The sequence below is a fragment of the Muntiacus reevesi genome, chromosome 3, assembly GCF_963930625.1.
Source record: "Muntiacus reevesi chromosome 3, mMunRee1.1, whole genome shotgun sequence".
In the NCBI taxonomy this organism is placed as follows: Eukaryota; Metazoa; Chordata; class Mammalia; order Artiodactyla; family Cervidae; genus Muntiacus; species Muntiacus reevesi.
In genome coordinates, this window is record NC_089251.1 from 58,865,075 (window position 1) to 58,887,458 (window position 22,384).

The 22,384-nt window shown below is 40.9% G+C and overlaps 1 protein-coding gene across 1 annotated transcript; it reads left to right on the forward strand.

Annotated features, from left to right (window-relative positions):
• Positions 1–1,693: 1,693 nt before the first annotated feature.
• Positions 1,694–20,903, forward strand: SLC5A7 (solute carrier family 5 member 7). Its single transcript, XM_065927312.1, has 8 exons — positions 1,694–1,871; positions 6,242–6,355; positions 7,112–7,267; positions 12,292–12,440; positions 13,316–13,459; positions 16,072–16,225; positions 18,115–18,332; positions 20,274–20,903. The coding sequence occupies exons 1-8, from the start codon at positions 1,694–1,696 to the stop codon at positions 20,901–20,903; spliced, it is 1,743 nt and encodes a 580-aa protein (XP_065783384.1).
• Positions 20,904–22,384: the final 1,481 nt, after the last annotated feature.

Sequence of the window (22,384 nt, forward strand, 5' to 3'; positions counted from 1 at the left end):
GGAGTGGCCGCGCCGCGCCAGCGTCGTCAGGCCGGGACCCCGCGGCGGCGCTGGCCCCGCGCCCGGAGCGCAGCCCGGCCCGCGGCTCCGGCGCGTCCCCTGCGCCCCACGCCCGCCGGCTCGCGGGGCACTTTGCTCTGACGTCCGCCTCCCCGGCTCTGACGACCGGCCGCCCTTATAAAGGGGACTGTGGCCAATACAGGATCGATCGCCACTTGGCCGCGCCGAGCGCCCCGCGCCGCGCCCACACCTGTCAACTTCGCGCGCGCAGCGATTCTGGAGACTCGCGGTGCGGAGCCTCGGGAGCCGGACCCTCCTGGCCTGCCGCCCTGCGCCCCCACCACACGCCAGTGTCCGGTGCAGCCTCCGCCGAGAGGAGCCTGGACCCGCGGAGCGCTTCCCTGCGCGGCCGCCACTCCAGGTAGGAGCGCGTCGGGGCCGCCCCTCCGACGCGGCTCTGTGCCTCCCGCGGGGACGCCCGGCGGGTCGGGTCTCGCAGCCTGGGTCCTCGGGTGCGAGCGGCTGTGAAGCCGGGGTGCAGTGGGGGTCCCGGGGACGCCGCGGGCGCAGGAGGGACCCTGGGGCGCAGAAGAATCGGCTCGGAGCAGGATGGGGGAGACCTGCGGGTGGGGAGGGGAACAAGGGGTGCTAAAGATGCAAAGGCAAAGCTCACCCCTCACTCGCGCTCCGTTCGCCTTCTCTGAGCCCAAGGGACGGAGGCTGGTTCTTTGGCCCAAGGTCTGTCGCCCATCTGCATGCACGGAGGTCTGGCTTCCCCAAAAACTTGTCTGTGCCAATTGAGGAGAATGGATAGCCACGGGCACGAGAGGAAGATACGAGAGAACAAGAATTCTAGAAATTAAAGGCATTAGAACTTGACGCGTCTCTTCTTAGGGTCTTACTTTTAGTGCTTGTGATGCTCCTTTATGTTTCAGGCATTTCTGTATTTTTAAGTCATTTCCCTGTGTGTGCCACTGAGGGAGCAGGGGAGAGAGGGAAGAGACTGGATGGGGAGAGTCGACAGAGGGAAACCCTCTAAACAGCACACCAGTTTAGTGGTTGCCATAACTTAATCCTCCCGCACTTGTTGAAAATTGGAGGCCCATGTGGTTTTGAAGTTGATCTTCCTAATTTTTTTCCCCAGATATTTGCATGTCAGGTTACTTTTGGAACCTCTCCCTGAAGATGTTTGAAAGGAGGGATGGGATGATGATTGAATGAATGAATGATTATCCATGGGTTCTCGGAGTGAATCTTTATGATGCAGCTACACTGCTGAACAATTATGGATTGAATAGTACTTGGTTCCAAAGTAAATACAGACTTGCTGCTTGTGAGTGTCTTCTTGCCCAAGTTACTGGGTTAAAACACAGGGTTAATTTTACATTGCAAGAATTTAATACAAAATGAGTACATTTCTTAAACAGCAAAACCCCCATTTTCTCTGTTTCTTGCAAACCCAAGACAAGGTTCAGTTGTTGAACAGAAATAGAGTGATGGAATGGAGGCTTGTTGGCAGCCACAGGTGAACATGGGATTTCAATGCACTTCTTCTTTAAGTGGCCACCGCTCAGGAGCCAGCTGGTCTACCCAGGCTGCCTGTATTTGCTTGGCTGGCTTGTAAGGCATCTGTATTTTCGCAGAAGTCTTAATGAAGTAGCTGCCGCGGCAGAGCCCAGAACCCTCAGTGACAATGGATTTCCAGGTGGAAGGGCTGGTAGCCATCGTGGTGTTCTACCTTCTCATCTTGCTGGTTGGCATCTGGGCTGCCTGGAGGACCAAGAACAGTGGCAGTGCGGAGGAGCGTAGCGAGGCCATCATCGTGGGCGGCCGCGACATCGGGCTGCTGGTGGGCGGATTCACCATGACAGGTGGGTCCCCTCACGCCCACCTTTGTGCCATCCCTGCCGTAGCTCTTCAGGCGAACAAAGCAAACCTCCTTCTTTGTTCTTGAGGGAGTCTCTGTGTTCACTACTTATATACTTTTAAAATATTTTCAACCCAGTAGCACTGGACCAAATGATGTTTTTATCAGTTACTGGACAGAGCATCAGTGAGAGAAATCTGGGCTCTGGACAGCTAGGTGGGTGGAAGCAGTGAAAACAAAGGTGGGGGGGGATGTGCAGAAGTGCCTGAGTCTCACAAGTTGTATTTCTGTTCATTGATGTGATGCAGGCAGCATCTAATTTTACTCCTTACTACAGGCATCAAGTTGTGACTGAGCTGTCTTAATGAATGCTAACTAGTCAGTGAACACTAACCAGTGATGGTTTTAAAACTAAATAAGTAAATTTGGGGGCAGCCCAATTCCAAATTGATTGATGTCCTGTCTTAAAACCTTATTCTCCCATGTAGTGAAGTAATTTTACTCACAGGAAGACGATCACGTATTATGAATCCACGGATCTGAGGAAAAGGTTTCAGGAATACTGATATGAAAGGGAAAAATCAGGGTGTGTCTTAGTAAGAATCCTTCAGCCACCAACGGCAGCTGTCACCCATTCAAACCCCTCCATGCCAGAAGCCCCCAGAGTCTCTCCTCCTTCGCCCAAAGGTGGTTCTGATGAAGTGGTGGCTTGTTTTTCTTTTCTGTTCTTCTCGGTTGTTAATATCTTCAAATAATACTGAAAAACAACTATTTAAAATCATATCCATGCTATCACTTGATACATATTCACTAACATCACACATTTCATTTTAGAGTTGTATTAGGTTTTTAAATATTATCAACATAATCCATACCAACAGGATTACTATGAGTGCCCAGTGGAGAAATATCCCACTGGAAACCATATCAGAATGATACCAAATTTCAGTCCTGCTAAAAATGTTTAACCCCATATTTCAAAAAGTTTTCCAAACCAATGTGGGCAGACTGCATCCCTGTTTGGCCATTTGAAACCTACAGTGTCATAGAATAATTTATTGATGGTCGATTCTGCCTCTCAGATATTCACATTTTGTTTGTTTAACTCTTTGCCAATCATATATGGTTTTGTTTGATCTTCATGACAGCACTCGGAAGGGCTCTGCGCTACGTCAGGACCCAGACTTGTGTGGTTAGTAAGGACCAGAGCCAGGTCTGGCAGCCACACAGTGAACCACACCCAGCCTCTCCCCACTTCTCCATAAAGATACCCAGGGTGAAAAGAGCTCTCTTTTACCCTGTTTCTCATTTTTTCTACATAAACACACATACAGAAAAAAAAATGTGTTTTACAAAATATTTTCTATGATGCATAATAAACAAAACCAGAAAAAATACAAAAACATGAATAATAAGAATCACCCAGTTACCTATCACCTGCAGATGTTTACTGAAATGTTGGTGCAGATTTTCTTGGTTTTTTTCTTATTATCCAGCTATTGATGAACAATACAGGCACCTTTGTGTCTTCATCTTCAGTTTTCATTAGAGCACAAACATCTCTTCTTTCCTCTAAAGACCCACATGGGATACTGGTATCTGAAGTGAATTAAAGCATTGTAATTATATCTCCCTCAGATTTCTCTTTTGACAAAGAAAATAAGAAGAAAAGCAAAATAAAATGACAGTTGTTGATTTCATTCAAATGGTTGAAAAGAATAAATGAACTGTTGCATACTAAAGTATTTTATTAATTGTAAATTATGGTAACTTTCTACTACTCTAATTAAATAATACATTAATTATATTCATAAAGGTAATATCTCATAATTTGTTCTTTTATCATTTAGAGTGATTTTAATCTAATAGGCTATTAAACTATACTGAAAAAATTTGAATTATGGTATTTCTTATAACATGTCCTGCTTGAACTTAGCTTTTAAAGATTTTTTTTCTCAGAACCAAACAGAGCCTTGATCAATATCATAATTCAATTAAAATCTGAACCATATTATCTAAACTTGTCAGATTCATTGATTGTGTTATTTGATAAGGAATAAAAATTGAAAATAAAAATGCATATGATTTAAAAGAATCCTTGTTCTCGAGAATCCGATGTGAAAATATACAAACAAGCAAATGACCATATTGATAACAATGGAGGGACTTTAATTACAAAAAAGTACCCAAGTCCACCTGTCTATATTATAATATTTTAATACTATAGTTTGTAATTATTATATTTTAACTCAAGTACCAGTTTTCTTTCTGGAGATGGAGAGGATACCTACACAATGAAAAATGATCACTAACAAATGTTGTGCTAATAAGACCTAATAAGATCACTAATAAGACCATCAGGCATTTACTTAATGTGACAAAACATTCCTTGTGTGGTGTTAGGAGTCACAGATGCCTGACAGGAAGGTGAGGTCTCAGGGGCTGTGCTGTGAGAAGTCATTGTCTTGGTTACTTGCCAGTTGTGGGGAGGTGGGGAGGAAAGTCTTTAAAATTTCACCAGGTTTAGGATAAGAAAAGTACATCATAGCATTTGTTATTGATCAACACGGAAAAGCTGCTGTGAAGATGGGGTGGCTGCTAAATATCATTTGTCCACTTGAGGACTTTGTGTATAAACTCTCCATTTGTGTATATAAAGTTCCTTTGCAGGAAGGTCTTTTCAGGTTGACCTTTTAAAAACTGGATCAACCACTGAAGGCTCTCTCTCCTTTGCTTCAGGTTTGGATTAAATGCCAGATAAATTTTGGCAAGAAACACTTGTCTTTGGCAGTTTCATAAACAAATTATTTGTTTTACGAACATTCTAACTGTGAAATTTCAGAGAATTTTTCAGAGTCAAATTTTACCACCCATTGCAGCCCAGAATTCAGTCTCATATTTGGTAAGCTTCGTGCCAGGCTCTATTCCTCATAACTTTACAGCAGTTACACCTAGGGATTATTGTAAATAATTTGACAATACTCTTCAAAGGGTAAAACCTGCCAAAATTAGAGTGTTCCATTAACTTTACCATTTCAGCAAAAATCAACTACTACAGTTCTTCTCAGAGAAAATGATAGAGTTTATAGATCATTTTGGACCCAAAGTTGTTTAATCAAAACATGTTTTTGTTGATTCTATGACCTCCCTTCTTCAGCTGTAGTGCTACAAAAATGTTATTAAATAATATCTGAAGATGACATAGTTCTTCTTATTCTTTATGAAATATCAAATGTCTGCCTGAAAGACCCAGATTAGAACAAAGACTTGCAAATGGGGATGCAATCAATATTTTAATTCAGTTGTTTAATCAAACATGTTTTTGTTGATTCTATGGCCTCCCTTCTTCAGCTGTTATGCTATAAAAATGTTACTAAATAATATCTGAAGACAACATAGTTCTTCTCATTCTTTATGAAATATCAAATGTCTGCCTGAAAGACCCAGGTTAAAACAAAGACTTGCAAATGGGCATGCAGTCAACATTTTAATTCTCCTGAAGGCTGACCCAAGCCCTAAGTGTAGGTCAGGTCCTTGGGGAGACAGAGAAGGAAAAAGCAATTTAAGCTCAATTACATCACCTGGCACCCTCCTCCCTCCACTTCCTTAACAGTGTAAGGTAGTAAGTACAACTACATTATCATTTGGAATAGATTTGCCAAAACCCTATGCACCCAGCATGTTTGTGAAGTGACTCTGTTAATGGAAAGCACCCACACCCACAACCACACATGCATACGTGCACACATACACACACACACTTCACTCCTTGAAGACAATAGTCATCATCAATGAGGAAAAATCAATACAATTAAAATAAAAGGTCCTTGAAATCAAGACACTTGATTCCATATTATGGAAGCTAGGGGGAGAGTTATAGCATTATTAAGAACAGAAGCAGTCTTGAAATATATCACATATGATCTCAGACTTGGTGATATTATAATACCATTTCAAAATGTTCATGACTCAGTGGATTTAGAAAATATCCAGGGCAACACTGTTCAGTGGAAATATGATGCAAGCCACAAATGTAATCTTCAATTTTCTACATATCGCTTTTTAAAAAGCACAAAAAAATAGGTGAATTAACGTGAATAATAGAATTACTTAACTCAGTATGTTAAGAATGTTTTAGTTTTGTTGTGTAACCAGTACAAAGAAGATTGAGAAGTCTTAACACTTATTTTTCCATGATGAGTCTTAGAAATCCAAAGTGCAGTTTTCACTCTTTTATCACTTCCACCCAGACCAGCCATGTCTCTGGTGGCAGTCCCACAGGCCTCTCGGGGCTCAGGGGCACCTGTGGGGCCGAGCGGGTCTCAGGGACAACAGGCATGACACATCTACCCTTCGCTTCTCATCCTGTTTCAGCCACCTGGGTTGGAGGAGGCTACATCAACGGGACAGCTGAAGCCGTGTATGTTCCAGATTACGGCTTGGCATGGGCTCAGGCACCCATTGGATATTCTCTTAGTCTGATTTTAGGTAAGAAAAGCTTTATACCTGAGTGACTCAGTCAGTAAAGCATAAAGATTAGGGGTATAAATAGCAACTGAAAGAATAAGTCAAACAGCATGACTATTGTGGGAAATGCCGCTGGAAATCCCACTTAAGTCACTGTTATCAGAAAGTGGTAGCACGAATGTGTAGCTGACTGGATCTCTGATTATGGACTATGTAGAAAAAATTCCCTTGATCGTTTTGCAATCAACACAGTGAATTTCTTAGTGTAATGATGTTTTTTATTTCCAAAGTAGTGTGAACATATCATTAAAAATGAATCAATTTGAATTGTACCTGAATATCTTGTTATAAATCAAACTAATAAAAGGTCAAGAATATTACTTAACACAGTTCCTTTTTTTTTTTTTTTTTTTTGCTCTTAGAATACTTTTGTTGGATCTTGTGCTTAATCAAATGAATGCCCTGCTGGGTAATACAGGTGCATAGACATTTAAGGGAGTGCTGAGCTGGTCCACGTTTTTCAGTCCGCATGATTTGGCCATGCTATGTACAGCCTTGGATGCCTACAGTGGTAGTTGTGTTAAAGAATTTCCACTTTATTGCTAAATATTTCTCAGTCCTGTACTCACAGAATTTTGCAGACTGATTCCTCAACACATAGAAGTATTCTAAAAAGTTCATTTCCCTTGAGAAATTATACACAGTAAAAGGTTAGCAAAGACTTTTATATTGCAGATTTTCAAGTTTCTCTTTAAAGGTTGTTTGAATTTCCTTTAGGTGGTCTGTTCTTTGCAAAACCCATGCGTTCCAAGGGCTACGTGACCATGCTAGACCCCTTCCAGCAGATCTACGGGAAGCGCATGGGTGGGCTTCTGTTCATCCCTGCACTGATGGGAGAGATGTTCTGGGCAGCAGCCATCTTCTCAGCCTTAGGTGAGAACCAACGAAACATCCTTCTGCATGCAGGGAGCTTGCCAGGTGGTGCTAGTGGTAGAGAACTGACCTGCCAATGCAGGAGACATGGGTTCAATCCCTGGGTCAGCAAGATGCCTTGGAGGAGGAAATGGAACCCACTCTAGTATTCTTGCTGGAAAATCCCATGCACAGAGGAGTCTGGCGGGCTATAGTCCATAGGGTTGCAAAGAGTTAAACACAATTGAAGTGACTTAGCATGCACACACACTCTGGTTGAACAAGCATTAGATACACAGCTTTACTATCTTCAGCCACAGGCCCCAGTCTCGCTTACCTAGACTAACACCACCACCCTGCTGCTTACAAGGCCACACTTCTCCCATGATCTTCACACAGTAGATTAGACTGAATCTGATCACACCCCTTTACTACTTAAAACTAGACCTTTAAACTGAGCTGGAAAAGCTCCTTTTGGACTCTTCCTTCTCCCTTCCTCCAGAACTTTGCAAGCTCAGTGACCCCTCCTAAGGATGCCCACTTTCCTTTCAAACAAACCAGAAAGAGACTTCAAATCTTCTACAGATGTCACCTCCTCCAGGCAGTCATCCTGAACTTGCCAGATGCCTTTCCTCTGGGATTCTGTAGGAACCAGAAATTTTGTTTTCATTGGATTTATTACTTTGTATTTACATGGCTATTTACCTATTTCCCAGTTTCCAAACGTTCACAAAAGGAATTATGAATTTCTTGAAGGCAGGGCCTGCATCTTATTAGCATTTATTATCCCATTACACATGAATGAATGAACGAATCACCCATACCTACACTTTCTTCAAAGGAGAGAAAGGAAAACAGTAGTCTTTCCTTTCTCAATGAATCCCATTTTATCCAGAGTGTTGGAGTGTGACGTATTCAGGGATTTGAAATATGCGCTTAGACTCTTTGTGGTCTAACTTACTTCCAAGATCCACCCATGCTAAGAACAACCTGTCCTTGAGTTCTCAGCCCACTCATAAAACCTAGGAAGTGAGAGAGTTCAGTGGGATTGTGGGCGAGCTTCAGGCTCGGCACCCTCCCTTTTCATCCAGAATAAGTCTAAGCTATCCCACTGAATGTTGAGTTCCTTCCTGAAGACTCACAGAGTTGGGCCTTCCTTATCCTTCCCCTATGAGCTGTGTCTTGTGTGACACCCAGGACACTGTCATCTCCAACTCCTCTTACAAATGGAATCAATGGGCTTACATCTACAGTCAGGCTTTAAGTGGCCCAAAGAAAAGTCAGATGACATGAATCTCCTTCTGTGTTATGCATTAGACCACAGGCTACTCTTCGAGTTTCAGGGTTGTCATCAGATTTGGTCTCTGTAACATCAGATAGTATTTTATGCCACTCTTCACCCCTTTCTCTCTAGACTCCTGTATAATTGTATCTTATTTTGGTGGTCTCCAACTGTCAGATGAAGGAATGACTTAATGTAGAAAAGAAGTAAATTTAATAGGTAAATAATTTTCACTGTAATAATTTAGTGAAAATATTGCAATTTCCTGGCACTGAGTGATCATGCTCCACAACCACCCATGCCTTATCCTAATGAAATTTTGCATAAACACACAGCTCCCTTCCCACCTTGCTCTCAGTAGCAATGGTAGTTTATTTGTCATTGGTTTCAAAGCCAGAAAATTTTGGTTTTAAGAACAAACTGCCTGCTGAGATATCAAAAAAGGAGTGGGCTGAATATCTAACAGAATACAAAATGTTCACTCTCACTGAATAAGGATCAATTCATGTAACAGAGCCCTAAAGGGAGAATTGAGTGAAAACCTATTATTTCTAAAGTACTTTGGAAATATAAATCATAGTAGCTAGACTCTGAACTTTGCTGCAATTAGTTATTTTAGTAAATATGTGTCTACATCTGTGTGTATGTCAACATACATGTAAAATATGTTAATGTCTCTCTCTTTACATACATATGTATCAAAGAACATTTATGAAAACATGACTGCTATTCTTGAAATATATGCTCTAGTTTAAAAAATGTATATTTCAATTTAACAGCTCTGTTTTCTTCAAAAATAATAGTTGAATATACTTCAAAATTAGTGTTTATTAGAAATAAGCTCAGGACAAGATATTTTACCACCTTACTATGAATGTGCATAGTTCACCTGTAAAACTTAGGAGTATCTCAAACTGTCTTCTCAATATATATAGACAACATCCTTAAAGCTTCTTAAAGAAATGTGTATTTACATAACAGATCAAATTCAGAGAATTTTTATAACTTTATTTGCAGTATATTTATTTTTCTGGCTGCATAAGTAAATTAATATTTCACAGCAGCTCCAGAATCTAGGTTTGGTTTTACTGACTACAAATGATGGAATGATTTAGAAAATATTTTGGAGAAAAAAATTCATTCCAAGCTTAATAGTGAAATGAAAGTCGGTGGCTTCTTTAAAGCCACTGAGTTACTGCCAAATGACAGCTTTTACTAGAATGGCAACCCACTCCTGTTGTTCTTGCCTGCAGGATCCCATGGACAGAGGAGCCTGGCAGGCTACAGTCTATGGGGTCTCAAAGAGTTGGACACGACTGAAGTGACTTAAAAGTGAAAACTGAAAATGAAGTCGCTCAGGCGTGTCCGACTCTTTGCAACCCCATAGACTGTAGCCCACCAGGTTCCTCCATCCATGGAATTTTCCAGGCAAGAGTACTGGAGTGGGTTGCCATATCCTTCTCCAGGGGATCTTCCTGACCCAGGGATCGAAGCTGGGTCTCCCGCATTGCAGGCAGACGCTTTTACCACCTCAGCCACCACACACTAAACCCTACATCTTTAGACTCCTCATCCAGTGATCTTTCTTCTGTAACATGCAGCCTCCCTACCTTTGGAGGTGTAGTATTAATAGAAATTTCACCAGAGGGTGGAAAATTAAACAGTATTCAAAAGAAGTAGAGTAATTATTGAACTTTTCATAATTCATAGGATGTAACTTTAAAATATTGTTATTACAGTAGAGAGCTAGACCAAAGGTGAATGGCAAAGAATTGCAGCTAAAGTTTCAACATGAAGTGAATAGTCTCAGGAGAAAAGAAAATAACTTGTTAAATATCCATACAACAATAAGTCAGTTGTCCAAAGTCACTTGTAAATAACCAACCTCTTTCCTTTGTCTTCTGCTCCCAATTCTTTACTAAGATTTTCCTTTTCTCAATTGGTTTTTACTAAAGAAAGTAATTTAATTTTGATACCAAACCATGGACTTCCCTTGTGGCGCAGCTGGTAAAGAATCTGCCTGCAATGCAGGAGACCTGGGTTCAATTCCTGGGTTGGAAAGATCCCATGGAGAAGGGAAAGGTTACCCACTACAGTATTCTGGCCTAGAGAATTACATGGACTGTATAGTCCATGGGGTCGCAAAGAGTCAGACATGACTGAGTGACTTACACTTTCACTAAACCAGAACACTAAGAAGATTCTTTTGAAAAATATTTTGCATTGTTATCTCAGATCAAAATATCTCATACTGCTCTTTAGATAATGGATTTTCATCTCAGATGGGCTGCATATGCTATTAGCATGCAATTGAGAAGTGAGGATAGAATGTAAGTTTGCAGTTAATGACTCAAAGGAATCACAAATATGTTGCATGTACATTAGCGTGAGAGGAATATCATTGCTACATTTAATAATACAAAATATAAACTATACCACTCTTGAGAACAACAGGAAAGGGTGTGTAGAACAACAAGTGAATGCTGAACTGACTGTGCAAAACTGCACAGTGGTCCAGCTATCCATACCATGATATTAATATTCTATTAGAAATGTAGACATCAGCAAACACAATAAACAAAGTCATAAAGTTAGAAAAGCATAGATTGATTTCTAAAGTGGGCTTACAATTTTGATGAATTTATAGTGATGAAAATCACTATAAAGCATGATGCTTGCTGATACTGAGTTGCATGAGCTGTTTGTATATTTTGAATATTAATCCATTGTCAATTGCTTTGTTTTCAAATACTTTCCCCCATTCTGGGGTTGTCTTGTTGTCTTGTTTGTGGTTTCCTTTGCTGTGCAAAGACTTAAAAGTCCAATAAATGCCATTTATTTATTTTTGTTCTTATTTTCATTACTTTAGGAGGTGAGTTAAAAGGATCTGGCAGCAATTCATGCCAGAGAGTGTTCTGATTCTATTTTCCTCTAGGAGTTTATAGTGTCTGGCCTGGGAGGCCAATAAGCACCTACGACAGAGCACAGGGAACTCTACTCCGTGCTCTGTGGTGACCTAAATGGGAAGGAAATCCAAAAAGGGGGATATTTGTATACACATAGCTGACTCACTTTGCTGCAGAGCAGAAAATAACACAAAATTGTAAAGCAACTATACTCTAATTTAGAAAAATGTTTAAGGGAGTATAAAAACCCTTGATGCTAAATCTATGACTCTTCAGTACATTTGTATCCCAGGAACAAGATTGGAATGCTGCAGGAAATGAATAAAATAAAAGTAATCTTTCATAAAGTTGAAAAAGTTGGAAAGTGCAATTTTATTACCAATTTTATTATTTTCTCCTATGAATTTATTTCAAACCCTGGTACCTTAGACCATGTGTTATCTAATAAAAGCTGACAGGGGTCAGAGTTAATGTAAAAGAGCAAATCAATGCTAAGTGTAAAATGAGAAGCTGGGTGGTTATGCTCATCATAAAGGCTTGCTTTTCTCATGGATGTGAGTAAATACACTGCATGTGTTCAATGAAGTCAGAGTTTCAGGCAGTTGGTGGAATGATTGCAGGACCTTATGGTAGCATTCAGTTCAGTTTATGTCATGGAATTCTGTTATCAAGTCGTGAGTTTCAGGTGTCCTCATAAATAAGTGAGCAAAGCACTAATTTCAGAAAGAAAGAACATTTTAGAATGTATGTGTATATGTATATATAAACACAGATGTGTACAGGCACACTCAGGTTACTGAGAAGGAAGAGCTGGACTGTGGAACTTCACCTGGACTGTCCCCATCCCACCCCTGCAGGAGCCACCATCAGCGTGATCATCAGGGCCAGTGTGCACATGTCTGTCATCGTGTCAGCGCTCATCGCCACCCTGTACACCCTGGTGGGCGGTCTTTACTCTGTGGCCTACACGGATGTCGTTCAGCTCTTTTGCATTTTCGTGGGACTGGTGAGTAGCACCATTCAGACTTCCTTCTTCCTTTCATCCTCCCTCCCGCCTTCCTCCATCCTTCTTTCCATCCTTCCTTCCTTCCATCCATCCTCCCTCCCTTCTTCCTTCATTTCTCCTTTTGTAAGAGCTGACATGGTATTTCATACTAACTCAACAAAAACTAATAGACATCCTACTTCCCCATCATGACTAACACACAGTAAGCCATACAGTATTGGAAATTTCGCACTTCTCTATGCATTACTTGGGTGAAAAACTCTAATCACATTGTGAGATTTTGACAGAAGAGTGCCCTCAGTTAACTCTTAGGAAGATCTGGGGGCTCCTTCCCTTAACGCCGACATTTGACGGAAACATGTGTGATCTTTCTTCAAGGACTTCTGTCAGAGTTAAAATTTAAACCTTGACCTTGATGTGTGTTTGCCTCTTAACCTTTCCATACTTTAGTTTTGGTTGTGCCAAGAAACTGCTCCTAGGGTATAAAAATTATTTTCAGTCAAATCTTCCCAGTCACTTTAAGGAATGGATATCTTCTAATTCTAAGAAAATACATGTTATATATATATGTGTGTTAACATATATTCATATGTTTTGTATAAACATATGTAACATTCTCGAATTCAGTGTTTTCTTCCCAAAGGTTTTGCAGTCAATGTGATATGGCATAATTCGCTCAGAAGCTGACAACGTGTTACTCTAACTTTTCTAAATCAGTGTTCCATGGTGTCCACAGAGAACATGCTTCCAGGTCCTCCCCTGAACAAGAGGAATGACCAAGCTGTGCCATCTATGAGAAAAAAAGAAAACCCAATACATGAAATCTTGCATGTCCCAGATAGTCACACTAATGCTTTCACGAACTCTGGTTGCAGTGGATCAGCGTGCCGTTCGCGCTGTCCAATTCTGCGGTTGCTGACATTGGCTTTACTGCCCTGCACACCAAGTACCAGAAGCCCTGGCTGGGGACCATCGAGCCATTTGAAATCTACACGTGGCTTGACAGCTTTCTGTTGTTGGTAAGTGACACACATGTCCATCCTCATCTCAGCGCTCATCGCCACCCCTGGACACCCTGGTGAGCGGGCTCCCAATCCTTGCTCCACCTTCCCATCAGAGCTTCTGTTCATCAGTGGAGGCCAGATTGTACCTTACTTACAAACCTTGATGACCTACGTGTCCAGAGACATAGGTATATAAATTATGTATATCAGTTCTTACAGTCATTGAAACTATTGATGAAATATTTATCATATGGAAGATGTTAATGATAGATTGATTCACAGGTTGCAAAACAAAGGGAAAAGTTTTGGAAGCATATAGAGTTGAGGCATGGAATTATGAATTTTAGAATTTCTCCTTGTTTTATTTTATTTTGTTTATTTTTGCTTTTGAGCTTGTTCAGTTCAGTTCAGTCGCTCAGTCATGTCCGACTCTTTGCGACCCCATGAACCGCAGTACACCAGCCCTCCCTGTCCATCAGCAACTCCTGGAGTTTCCCCAAACACATGTCCATTGAGTTGGTGATGCCATCTAACCATCTCATCCTCTGTCATCCCCTTCTCCTCCTGCCTTCACTCTTTCCCAACATCAGGGTCTTTTCAAATGAGTCAGCTCTTCGCATCAGGTGGCCAAAGTATTGGAGTTGCAGCTTCAACATCAGTCCTTCCAATGAACACTCAGGACTGATCTCCTTTAGGATGGACTGGTTAGATCTCCTTGCAGCCCAAGGGACTCTCGAGAGTCTTCTCCAACACCACAGCTCAAAAGCATCAATTCTTCAGCACTCAGCTTTCTTTATATCCCAACTCTCACATCCATAAATGACTACTAGAAAAACCGTAGCATTGACTAGACAGATCTTTGTTGACAAAGTAATGTCTCTGATTTGTAATATGCTGTCTAGGTTGGTCATAACTTTCCTTCCAAGGAGTAAGCATCTTTTAATTTCACAGCTGCAATCACCATCTGCAGTGATTTTGGAGCCCAAAAAAGTAAAGTCAGCCACTGTTTCCACTGTTTCCCCATCTATTTCCCATGAAGTGATGGGACCAGATGCCATGATCTTAGTTTTCTGAATGTTGAGCTTTAAGCCAACTTTTTGAGCTTGTATAGCTTCTATAAGAAGGAAATTGTTCTGGAGCCAATATGTGAGATACTGATAAACAAACAGATATCCCAGGATTTGGAGCCAATGAGAGAGACAGTTGAAGAAGCAACTTCAGTACATTGTGATCTGGGAAGTTCCCTCATCAATTCACTCACTCACACAATAAATATTTACTGAACACTGACTCTGTGTCAGTTAGAGAATTGTCCAGTCTCCTCTCTAGCCACCCCCACACACCCTGACCTCTGCTTATACCAAATACATGGTGGTCTTTTGGCTGCCTCTTGGTTTCTTTCTTTTTCATGTTGGATTATTTCCTAAGAACTTTCCTCCCTCCATCTCCACCCACTGACACCCCTTGACATCCAAGGATTGACTCGAATATCATTTCCATGGGCTTCCCTGGTTAGGGAAGTTTTCCTCCCACCATTCCACCTCCCTCTGTTACCCGCCCCCCCCCCCCCCCCCGATGATTAGTTCTTTCTCATTATTGTTCCCATAGTGCCTCTTTAGAGCATCAACAAATTACATTCCAGTTCAATATCTCCAATTTTTTTATAATATATTCTCAAATAAGAATGTTAAGCACAACCCCAGTGTAGGTATAGACTGCTTATATATACTGTACTATACATTGTGTAAATCACTTAATAAAACAACAATCTCACAGTTATGTACAAAGTAGAAATGAGTATAAAGAGAAATTCTAGTATTTTCTCTATATTAGAAAATACCTCAATGCACTAGTTCTCCCAGCAGACAGTGATCTCAAGAGTAGAAACCACTTTTCACTCATCTTTGGGCTCCAAAACCATTCCATTACCTGGCACATGACTGGGATCCAGAAATATTCATTGGGTTGTTTTGACTCAAATTAAACTTCATGATTTCAGAATATTAATGTTTTTGAGACAATTTTGTGGTGGTTAGAACTTCCAGATGAAAACAAATTGAAGGTTTCTGGGTAGTTTTAACACAGCTTAAAGTGGGTAAGTTAAGGAAAAGAAAATCTTGTGCTATATAATTATGAAAGAAAAGAACTTGAGGAAGTCTGCAGAGTTGAAACTGTGACAATGACAGCAGTGAACACGAGTGGCATGTAGAACCATTTTCTGTGCTTCAGAGTCTTGCTTGTCACTACTCTGAATGTGATTATAAAAAAAAAAATCTCATTTTAAAATTACCCAATGAGCACATATACACTCCCATGTGTAAAACAGACAGCTCGTGGGGAGCTTCTGTACAGCACAGGGAGCCCAGCCTTGTGTTCTGTGATGACCTAGAGGGGTGGGATGTCAAGGAGGGGAAGGCTTAGGAGGGAGGGGATATATGTATGCATATAGCTGATTCACGTTTTTGTAGAGCAGAAACCAACCCAACATGGCAAAGCAATTATCCCCCAATTTTAAAAGATTTTTTTTAATTTATAATAAAAATAAAACAGGAAATTAAAAAAAATAAAAACAACTAATAGATGCTATTTGCTTCCATTCATCCTGGGTCCCCATGGCTCCCATGCAGATGCTGGGTGGAATCCCGTGGCAAGCCTACTTTCAGAGGGTCCTGTCTTCATCCTCCGCCACCTACGCCCAGGTGCTGTCTTTCCTGGCAGCTTTCGGGTGCCTGGTGATGGCTCTGCCAGCCGTGCTCATTGGAGCCATTGGTGCATCAACAGGTAAATCTCTGGCAGCTTCACTGATTGACTCACTCAGGCTTCACCCAAGTCACCAGCGAGCACCCAGCTGCCCTCCCTTCCCCACTTTCCCCATTACCCCCATCGTGTATCTGCCTTTGTTATTATAAGACGTCAACAAATCGTCTTATAGTTCAGACATTGTTTGACTGCTCACCTCACCAATAAGACATTTGTGAGCAGGCCCCAGCACCACTGTTGGGATATTTATCAACTGTGTATCTGTGATCTTGTCAGCCATGGTTCTCAACAAACGTGCACACTGTCATCATCCAGGGAGGTGGAGGGACTCAAAAAATACTCGTTTCTATCCTACTCCACAGAGATTTTCTTTTAGTGACCTAAGATAGAGTCAGAGATCTGTGTTTTTAAAAGTCCCCTTGGTAAGTCAAAGCTGAGAACCAGTCAGTTAGTGGGAAGCTTCTATGTAGCGCAAGGAGCTCAGCTCTGTTTGTGATGACCTCGAGGAGTGGGATGCAGGGGCAGGGGGATGTGGTTTGAGAGGGAGTATCAAGAGAGGGTGGGGATATATGTATACGTAGGGTTGATTCATGCTGTTGTGCAGCATAAACTAACACAACATTGTCAAGCAATTATACTCCAATTTTTTTTTAATGGAAAAAAAAGTAGAGAACCACTGACTCAGAAGTTGACCTGCCATCACCATAACCACCCAAGGATCACTTTGAACTTGAGGCTGCAGTTTACATTTTCAATAGTTTGTTAATTAAAGGTTTCCTTTCTTGGAGAAATCAATCAATAAGTTTGTAAGTAAAGATAAACTAAAACACTAAGGCACTTAGAGAATATCTTACTCAAAATTGGTAAAAAGAGTTTTATGACTTGCTTACCTCCCATTTAGCCTCTATCCTGAACATTTTTTAAGTTTCGTCCTTAATTTGATTGCACTTACTAATTACTCCTGATCCTTGGGTATTATTTCTGGTCCCATAATATTTCAGTTAATGCTATAAAACTGGCCACATAAAAGCATGACTTTGAACAATTTTAATAGAAAATGAGGGAAGGAAAAATGGTAGGATCCAAGGAAAATCACCCCATATGGTCCTATAATTGTGACATTAACGTTCAACAAATAAAAAAGGAGCTATATTAAACAACTGTTAAAGCTTCTGCTGTATTCTTCTTACATACTAGTATAACTAAACAGTAAAGATTTATATGCAAAGATAAGCTTATATTTCAAGTCCTTTTACCACAGAGTCCAAAAACTGCCTGAAAATTTCAACCCCATACTTGCATTTTTCATTCAATAAAAAGGGACTGTCTTTGGTTCATTCATGTTTATTTCTAACAAGTGAAATTCAATGCAAGAAGGAATTTATTCAAGAGAAAAATAATGCCAAGGAAGCTCCCACCACAAGGCTTTATCCAGGAAGAGAATGGGTGAAAAGAGGCCCACTCTTGTCTTTATCCACTTATGTGTATAACTGAGCAATGAAACACTATGTGTTCTCTCACATCTCCATGTGGTTGGAGGAACCCTCGAGGCTTCAGCTTGAGAATACCTGTTTTCAATGAGTCTGCGCCAGACAACACCTTTCTAACACTGCAGAAGAGAAATTTGTATTAAAAAATCTCACACCACCATATTCTGTGCAGGTCCTGTGGATAAGACTGAGTGTAACCAAAGCCCATTAGATACCAGAATATAGGAGACAATGTCATGGACCAATACATGGACTTGCCACCTAATTAAACTAACATACCCCATTGGACTAATTAGATTTCCGACTGATTAGACTAGGTCATATGTTCTGAATTTATTTCAAAAGCTACCTAGTAAATAGAATGACTCCAGACGGATGGATAGATGGCTCTTTGGCTGTGTTTGTTGTTTCTATCAACAGCCTGGAACCAGACTGCATACGGGCCTCTTGCTCCCAGGGAGAAACAGGAGGCAGACATGATCTTGCCGATTGTCCTCAAGTATCTCTGCCCTGTGTACATTTCTTACTTTGGTCTTGGAGCCGTTTCTGCTGCTGTCATGTCCTCAGCAGATTCTTCCATCTTGTCAGCAAGTTCGATGTTTGCTCGCAACATCTACCAGCTTTCATTCAGACAAAATGTAAGAATAGTTATATTTTCTTTAACATTACATTGTTGTTATTGTTCTCATCCTTGCACTTACTGTGTAAGTATTATTCTATATTATTAATAGTCTTTGTGAAAATCTGACCCTACTTTGATTCAGCACACAAGGTTAAATGATGATACACTTTATTTATGTTGTATATGAAGGTCCTTCATATATGTTGCATATGAAGGCTTCCCTGGTTGCTCAGACAGTAAAGAATCAGCCTGCAATACAGAAGACCGGACTGTATCCCAGGGTCGAGCAGATTCTCTGGAGAAGGAAACGGCCACCCACTTCAGCATTCTTGCCTGGAGAAGTCCATGGACAAAGGAGCCTGGTGACTATAGTCCATAGGGTGGCAAAGAGTCGAACATAACTGAGTGACTAATACACACATGAAGGTTTTTAATGCATGCTATTATTCACTCTACTACTGATGGACACGCATCAGTATAACTATTTCCCAAGAGGTACAGTCATATTGCAATAATTTAAATGTCTTCTCTTTCTAATAAAGGAGTAACAAAACCTAAAATATCTTAGAAAACTTTGAGTTTAAATACAGTAAGAAACTCAGGAAACCCTGGTGTAGGCGGAACATAGTGAGTCATCATTTCATAGGTATTGATGTCATGCTTGTTTTGCTCTTCACTTGAATCCCAAGCCCTCCTTTGTCAGGAAATAGCCTCTCAATTTGACTTTACTCGCTGAATCTGAGGGCATAGAGCAGCACGCTCATGCTCACTGAGGGGCCCATAGCCTTCTACACCTTCTCCCCTCACTCAGGCTTGGCTTTCTATAGGTTTTCTAGGTCATAGTTAACACAATGGTCTCACTTCTTTTGTGTGTGTGTGTGAAAATCTTTGTTATTATCAACACAATGGTCTTTCTAAAATGAAGGCAAGAAAAATGAATTTTACAAAATACACAAATAATAATTTATTGATTATGTATGTTTTTTTAGTTGCAGATGAATAAGATTGTGCTTAACAGTGAAATGAGGTACATAAGGAATTAATACTCCATAGTACCCTTTGTGTTGCTATTAGCAATGCTTTGTTTTAGATTCTAATCTGCATTCAACTCCTAATTTTTCAATTTTCAAATTTCCTTTCTCAGCCTTCACTTAAATACACAATGTATAATACTTGTTTGAAAGTGAAACTGAAAGTCCTCAGTCATGTCTGACTCTGTGACTATCCCAGTCCATGGATAGTCCATGGAATAGTCCATGGAATTCTCCAGACCGGAATAATACTGGAGTGGGTAGCCTTTCCCTTCTTCAGGAGATTTTCCCTACCCAGGGATGGAACCCAGGTCTCCCGCATTGCAGGCAGATTCTTAACCAGCAGAGCCACAAGGGAAGCCCGAGAATGATGGAGTGGGTAGCCTATCCCTTCTCCATTGGATCTTTCCGACCCAGGAATGGAACCGGTGTCTCCTGCATTGCAGGCACATCCTTTACCAACTGAGCTATCAAGGAAGCCCATTTAGTTTCATGATTTTTTAAAAGCTTATAAACTATTCTTTGAAGACAATATTTATACAATGTTATACAAGTATTGCCATATAGCATCTAAGTAGTCCCACTTGTTTTGTAAGGCGGTTACTCTCAACTGAGAGAGGAAGCCAGGTAGGCCACGCCCCCTCACTGCAACATTGCAGCATCTTGAGTCTCTTTCTGACATTCAGCGAGCAGCGCAAATGTGCGCTCTGGTTCCTCCATACGGATCACTGAATCTCCTTCCCAGGTCCACAATGAAGGCCACCTAGATTGCTCTGTTCCTTGCTGCTGGTTTTACCTGTAGGCTGTGCCATTTGAACCAGAGTTGTTCTTTAGGGCAGCTTTAAAGCACAGGAAGGCATCTCATTCTCCTCCTGGAGAAGCCCGCACTTTCTGAGAAAAACTGACTCAATGGCGATTTCTTACAGGCTTCCGACAAGGAGATCGTCTGGGTCATGCGCATCACAGTGTTCGTGTTTGGAGCTTCTGCGATGACCATGGCCTTGCTGACGAAGACGGTGTATGGGCTCTGGTACCTGAGCTCTGACCTGGTCTACATCATCATCTTCCCGCAGTTGCTCTGCGTGCTCTTCATCAAGGGTACCAACACGTATGGGGCGGCGGCAGGTTACGTCTCGGGCCTTTTCCTGCGAGTCACTGGCGGGGAGCCCTACCTGAACCTGCAGCCTTTGATCTTTTACCCTGGCTATTACATTGATAAAGGTGGCATATATAACCAGAGATTCCCATTTAAAACTCTCGCCATGGTGACCTCATTCTTATCCAACATTTGCATCTCCTATCTAGCCAAATACCTGTTTGAAAGTGGAACCTTACCACCAAAATTGGATGTATTCGATGCTGTTGTCGCAAGGCACAGTGAAGAAAACATGGACAAGACGGTTCTGGTTAGAAATGAAAACATTAAACTAGATGAACTCGCACCTGTGAAGCCACGGCAGAGCATAACTCTCAGCTCGACCTTCACCCATCAGGAGGCCCTCCTAGAAATGGATTCAAGTCCAGAGGGCTCTGGGACTGAGGATAATTTACAGTAACCACATCTGCATAAAACTCTGCTTTCTCGGAGCATTAGAGCAGACTAGTCCTGGAAGGGTGGTTTGCAGCATATACAGTATATTTAAAAAAAAAAATAACAATGAGGAGGACAAAAGTCCATAGAGTAGTTAACTTGCACAAATCCAAGACAAGTCAGAAGGAAGCACCCTTGAAGCAGCAGCTCTCTCTCCTTCATGGACACGTCTCATCTTCATTTAAATTTGACTCTCGATAGTTTTGTTAAGTATCTGAACATGACTAAAATCCCACTCAAAAAATAGAAAGCCAAATACAGTGTTCACCTTAATTATGGAAAAAGGAAGTTTAGGTATGAGAAAGCCAAGGAGTTTGAGTAGCCTTAAGCCTGACCTTGTTGGAGAATGCCCCGAGAGTCCAATTTAACTATCACACTGAAGTTATAAGAATAATTCCTGTCACTCCACTGGATGGTACAGTGAATTTGTCAGCTGATTTCTCTGGTGTGATGAGTAATTTCTTCTTTCCTGATAACTATAACATTTGCTGAATGTGCAGTTTGTTTGTTTTTTTTACTGGTGATATGTGTTATTCTGAGCACAGGCAAAGCAAACAAAAAAAATATTGCGTAGCAGCATTTCTTGACATGCAAGATAATAGCAAGATAGAGTGCATTGTGGTAGAGTATTCCTGGCTCCTTTGGATGTATCTAAAGCTACCATATGACTACCATATGCACTGGGGAAAGTATGTAAAGTGAGAAAGGTGTGATCATTAGGCAATCTGGCAGTGATAAATCAAGAAGGCCATTAAGTAGAAAGTGCCAGGAACAAGTCAATTTTACCTTCATCTGAGGTTTGGAACATTTTGCTTCATGACAAAAATGTCATCTCTTGATGGTCTATTTGTATTGGAAGTGAAATTGAGCCACTTATAAGGTGAGGTAGCTACATGACCTATCAAGGTGAGAGACAAACCACATTACTGATAGTGGTAAAATTAGAAAATCAAAGGCACTCAATTTTGAATGTTTGTTAATGAGGATGGTTGAGTGTCAAGGAAGCTACTGTGTAGCACATTTTTGTAGAAGCCAGTCTTAGGTACTAGACAAATCACTTCTACAAATGGTGTACAGTGAATTTTAAAATGCAGAAGAAAGGAGAAAGTAAAAACACATCCTAAAGGAAAGAAGCCATCAATTTTAACATTTGGTATCTACATAACTTTCATGAGGTTAGTCACTGAATATTGTTTTACTCCTTTACTGGAGTTAAAAAAATATGTGTATATTTATACATTATGGTTTGTATCCATTTTAGAATTTTAAATGTTTTTCCACCAGTCACACAGTAGAAATAACTGGAGCTACCTCTACAAAAGCAGAATGAACTAATCAGCTGAAAAGTTATCTGAACATTTGATCCAATAAAGAAAAACAGTCTGAGTCATTCAAACTAACACACTTATTCAAAAAAAATTCCTTTTTTTTTTTGCAATTCATAGA

Bases quoted from the DNA above. Each gene is read 5' to 3' on its own strand.
- SLC5A7 (XM_065927312.1), top strand. From the start codon at position 1,694: ATGGATTTCCAGGTGGAAGGGCTGGTAGCCATCGTGGTGTTCTACCTT. The intron at 12,441-13,315 runs GTGAGTAGCACC...CTCTGGTTGCAG, and splicing joins TTTGCATTTTCGTGGGACTG to TGGATCAGCGTGCCGTTCGC. The intron at 16,226-18,114 runs GTAAATCTCTGG...TTCTATCAACAG, and splicing joins AGCCATTGGTGCATCAACAG to CCTGGAACCAGACTGCATAC.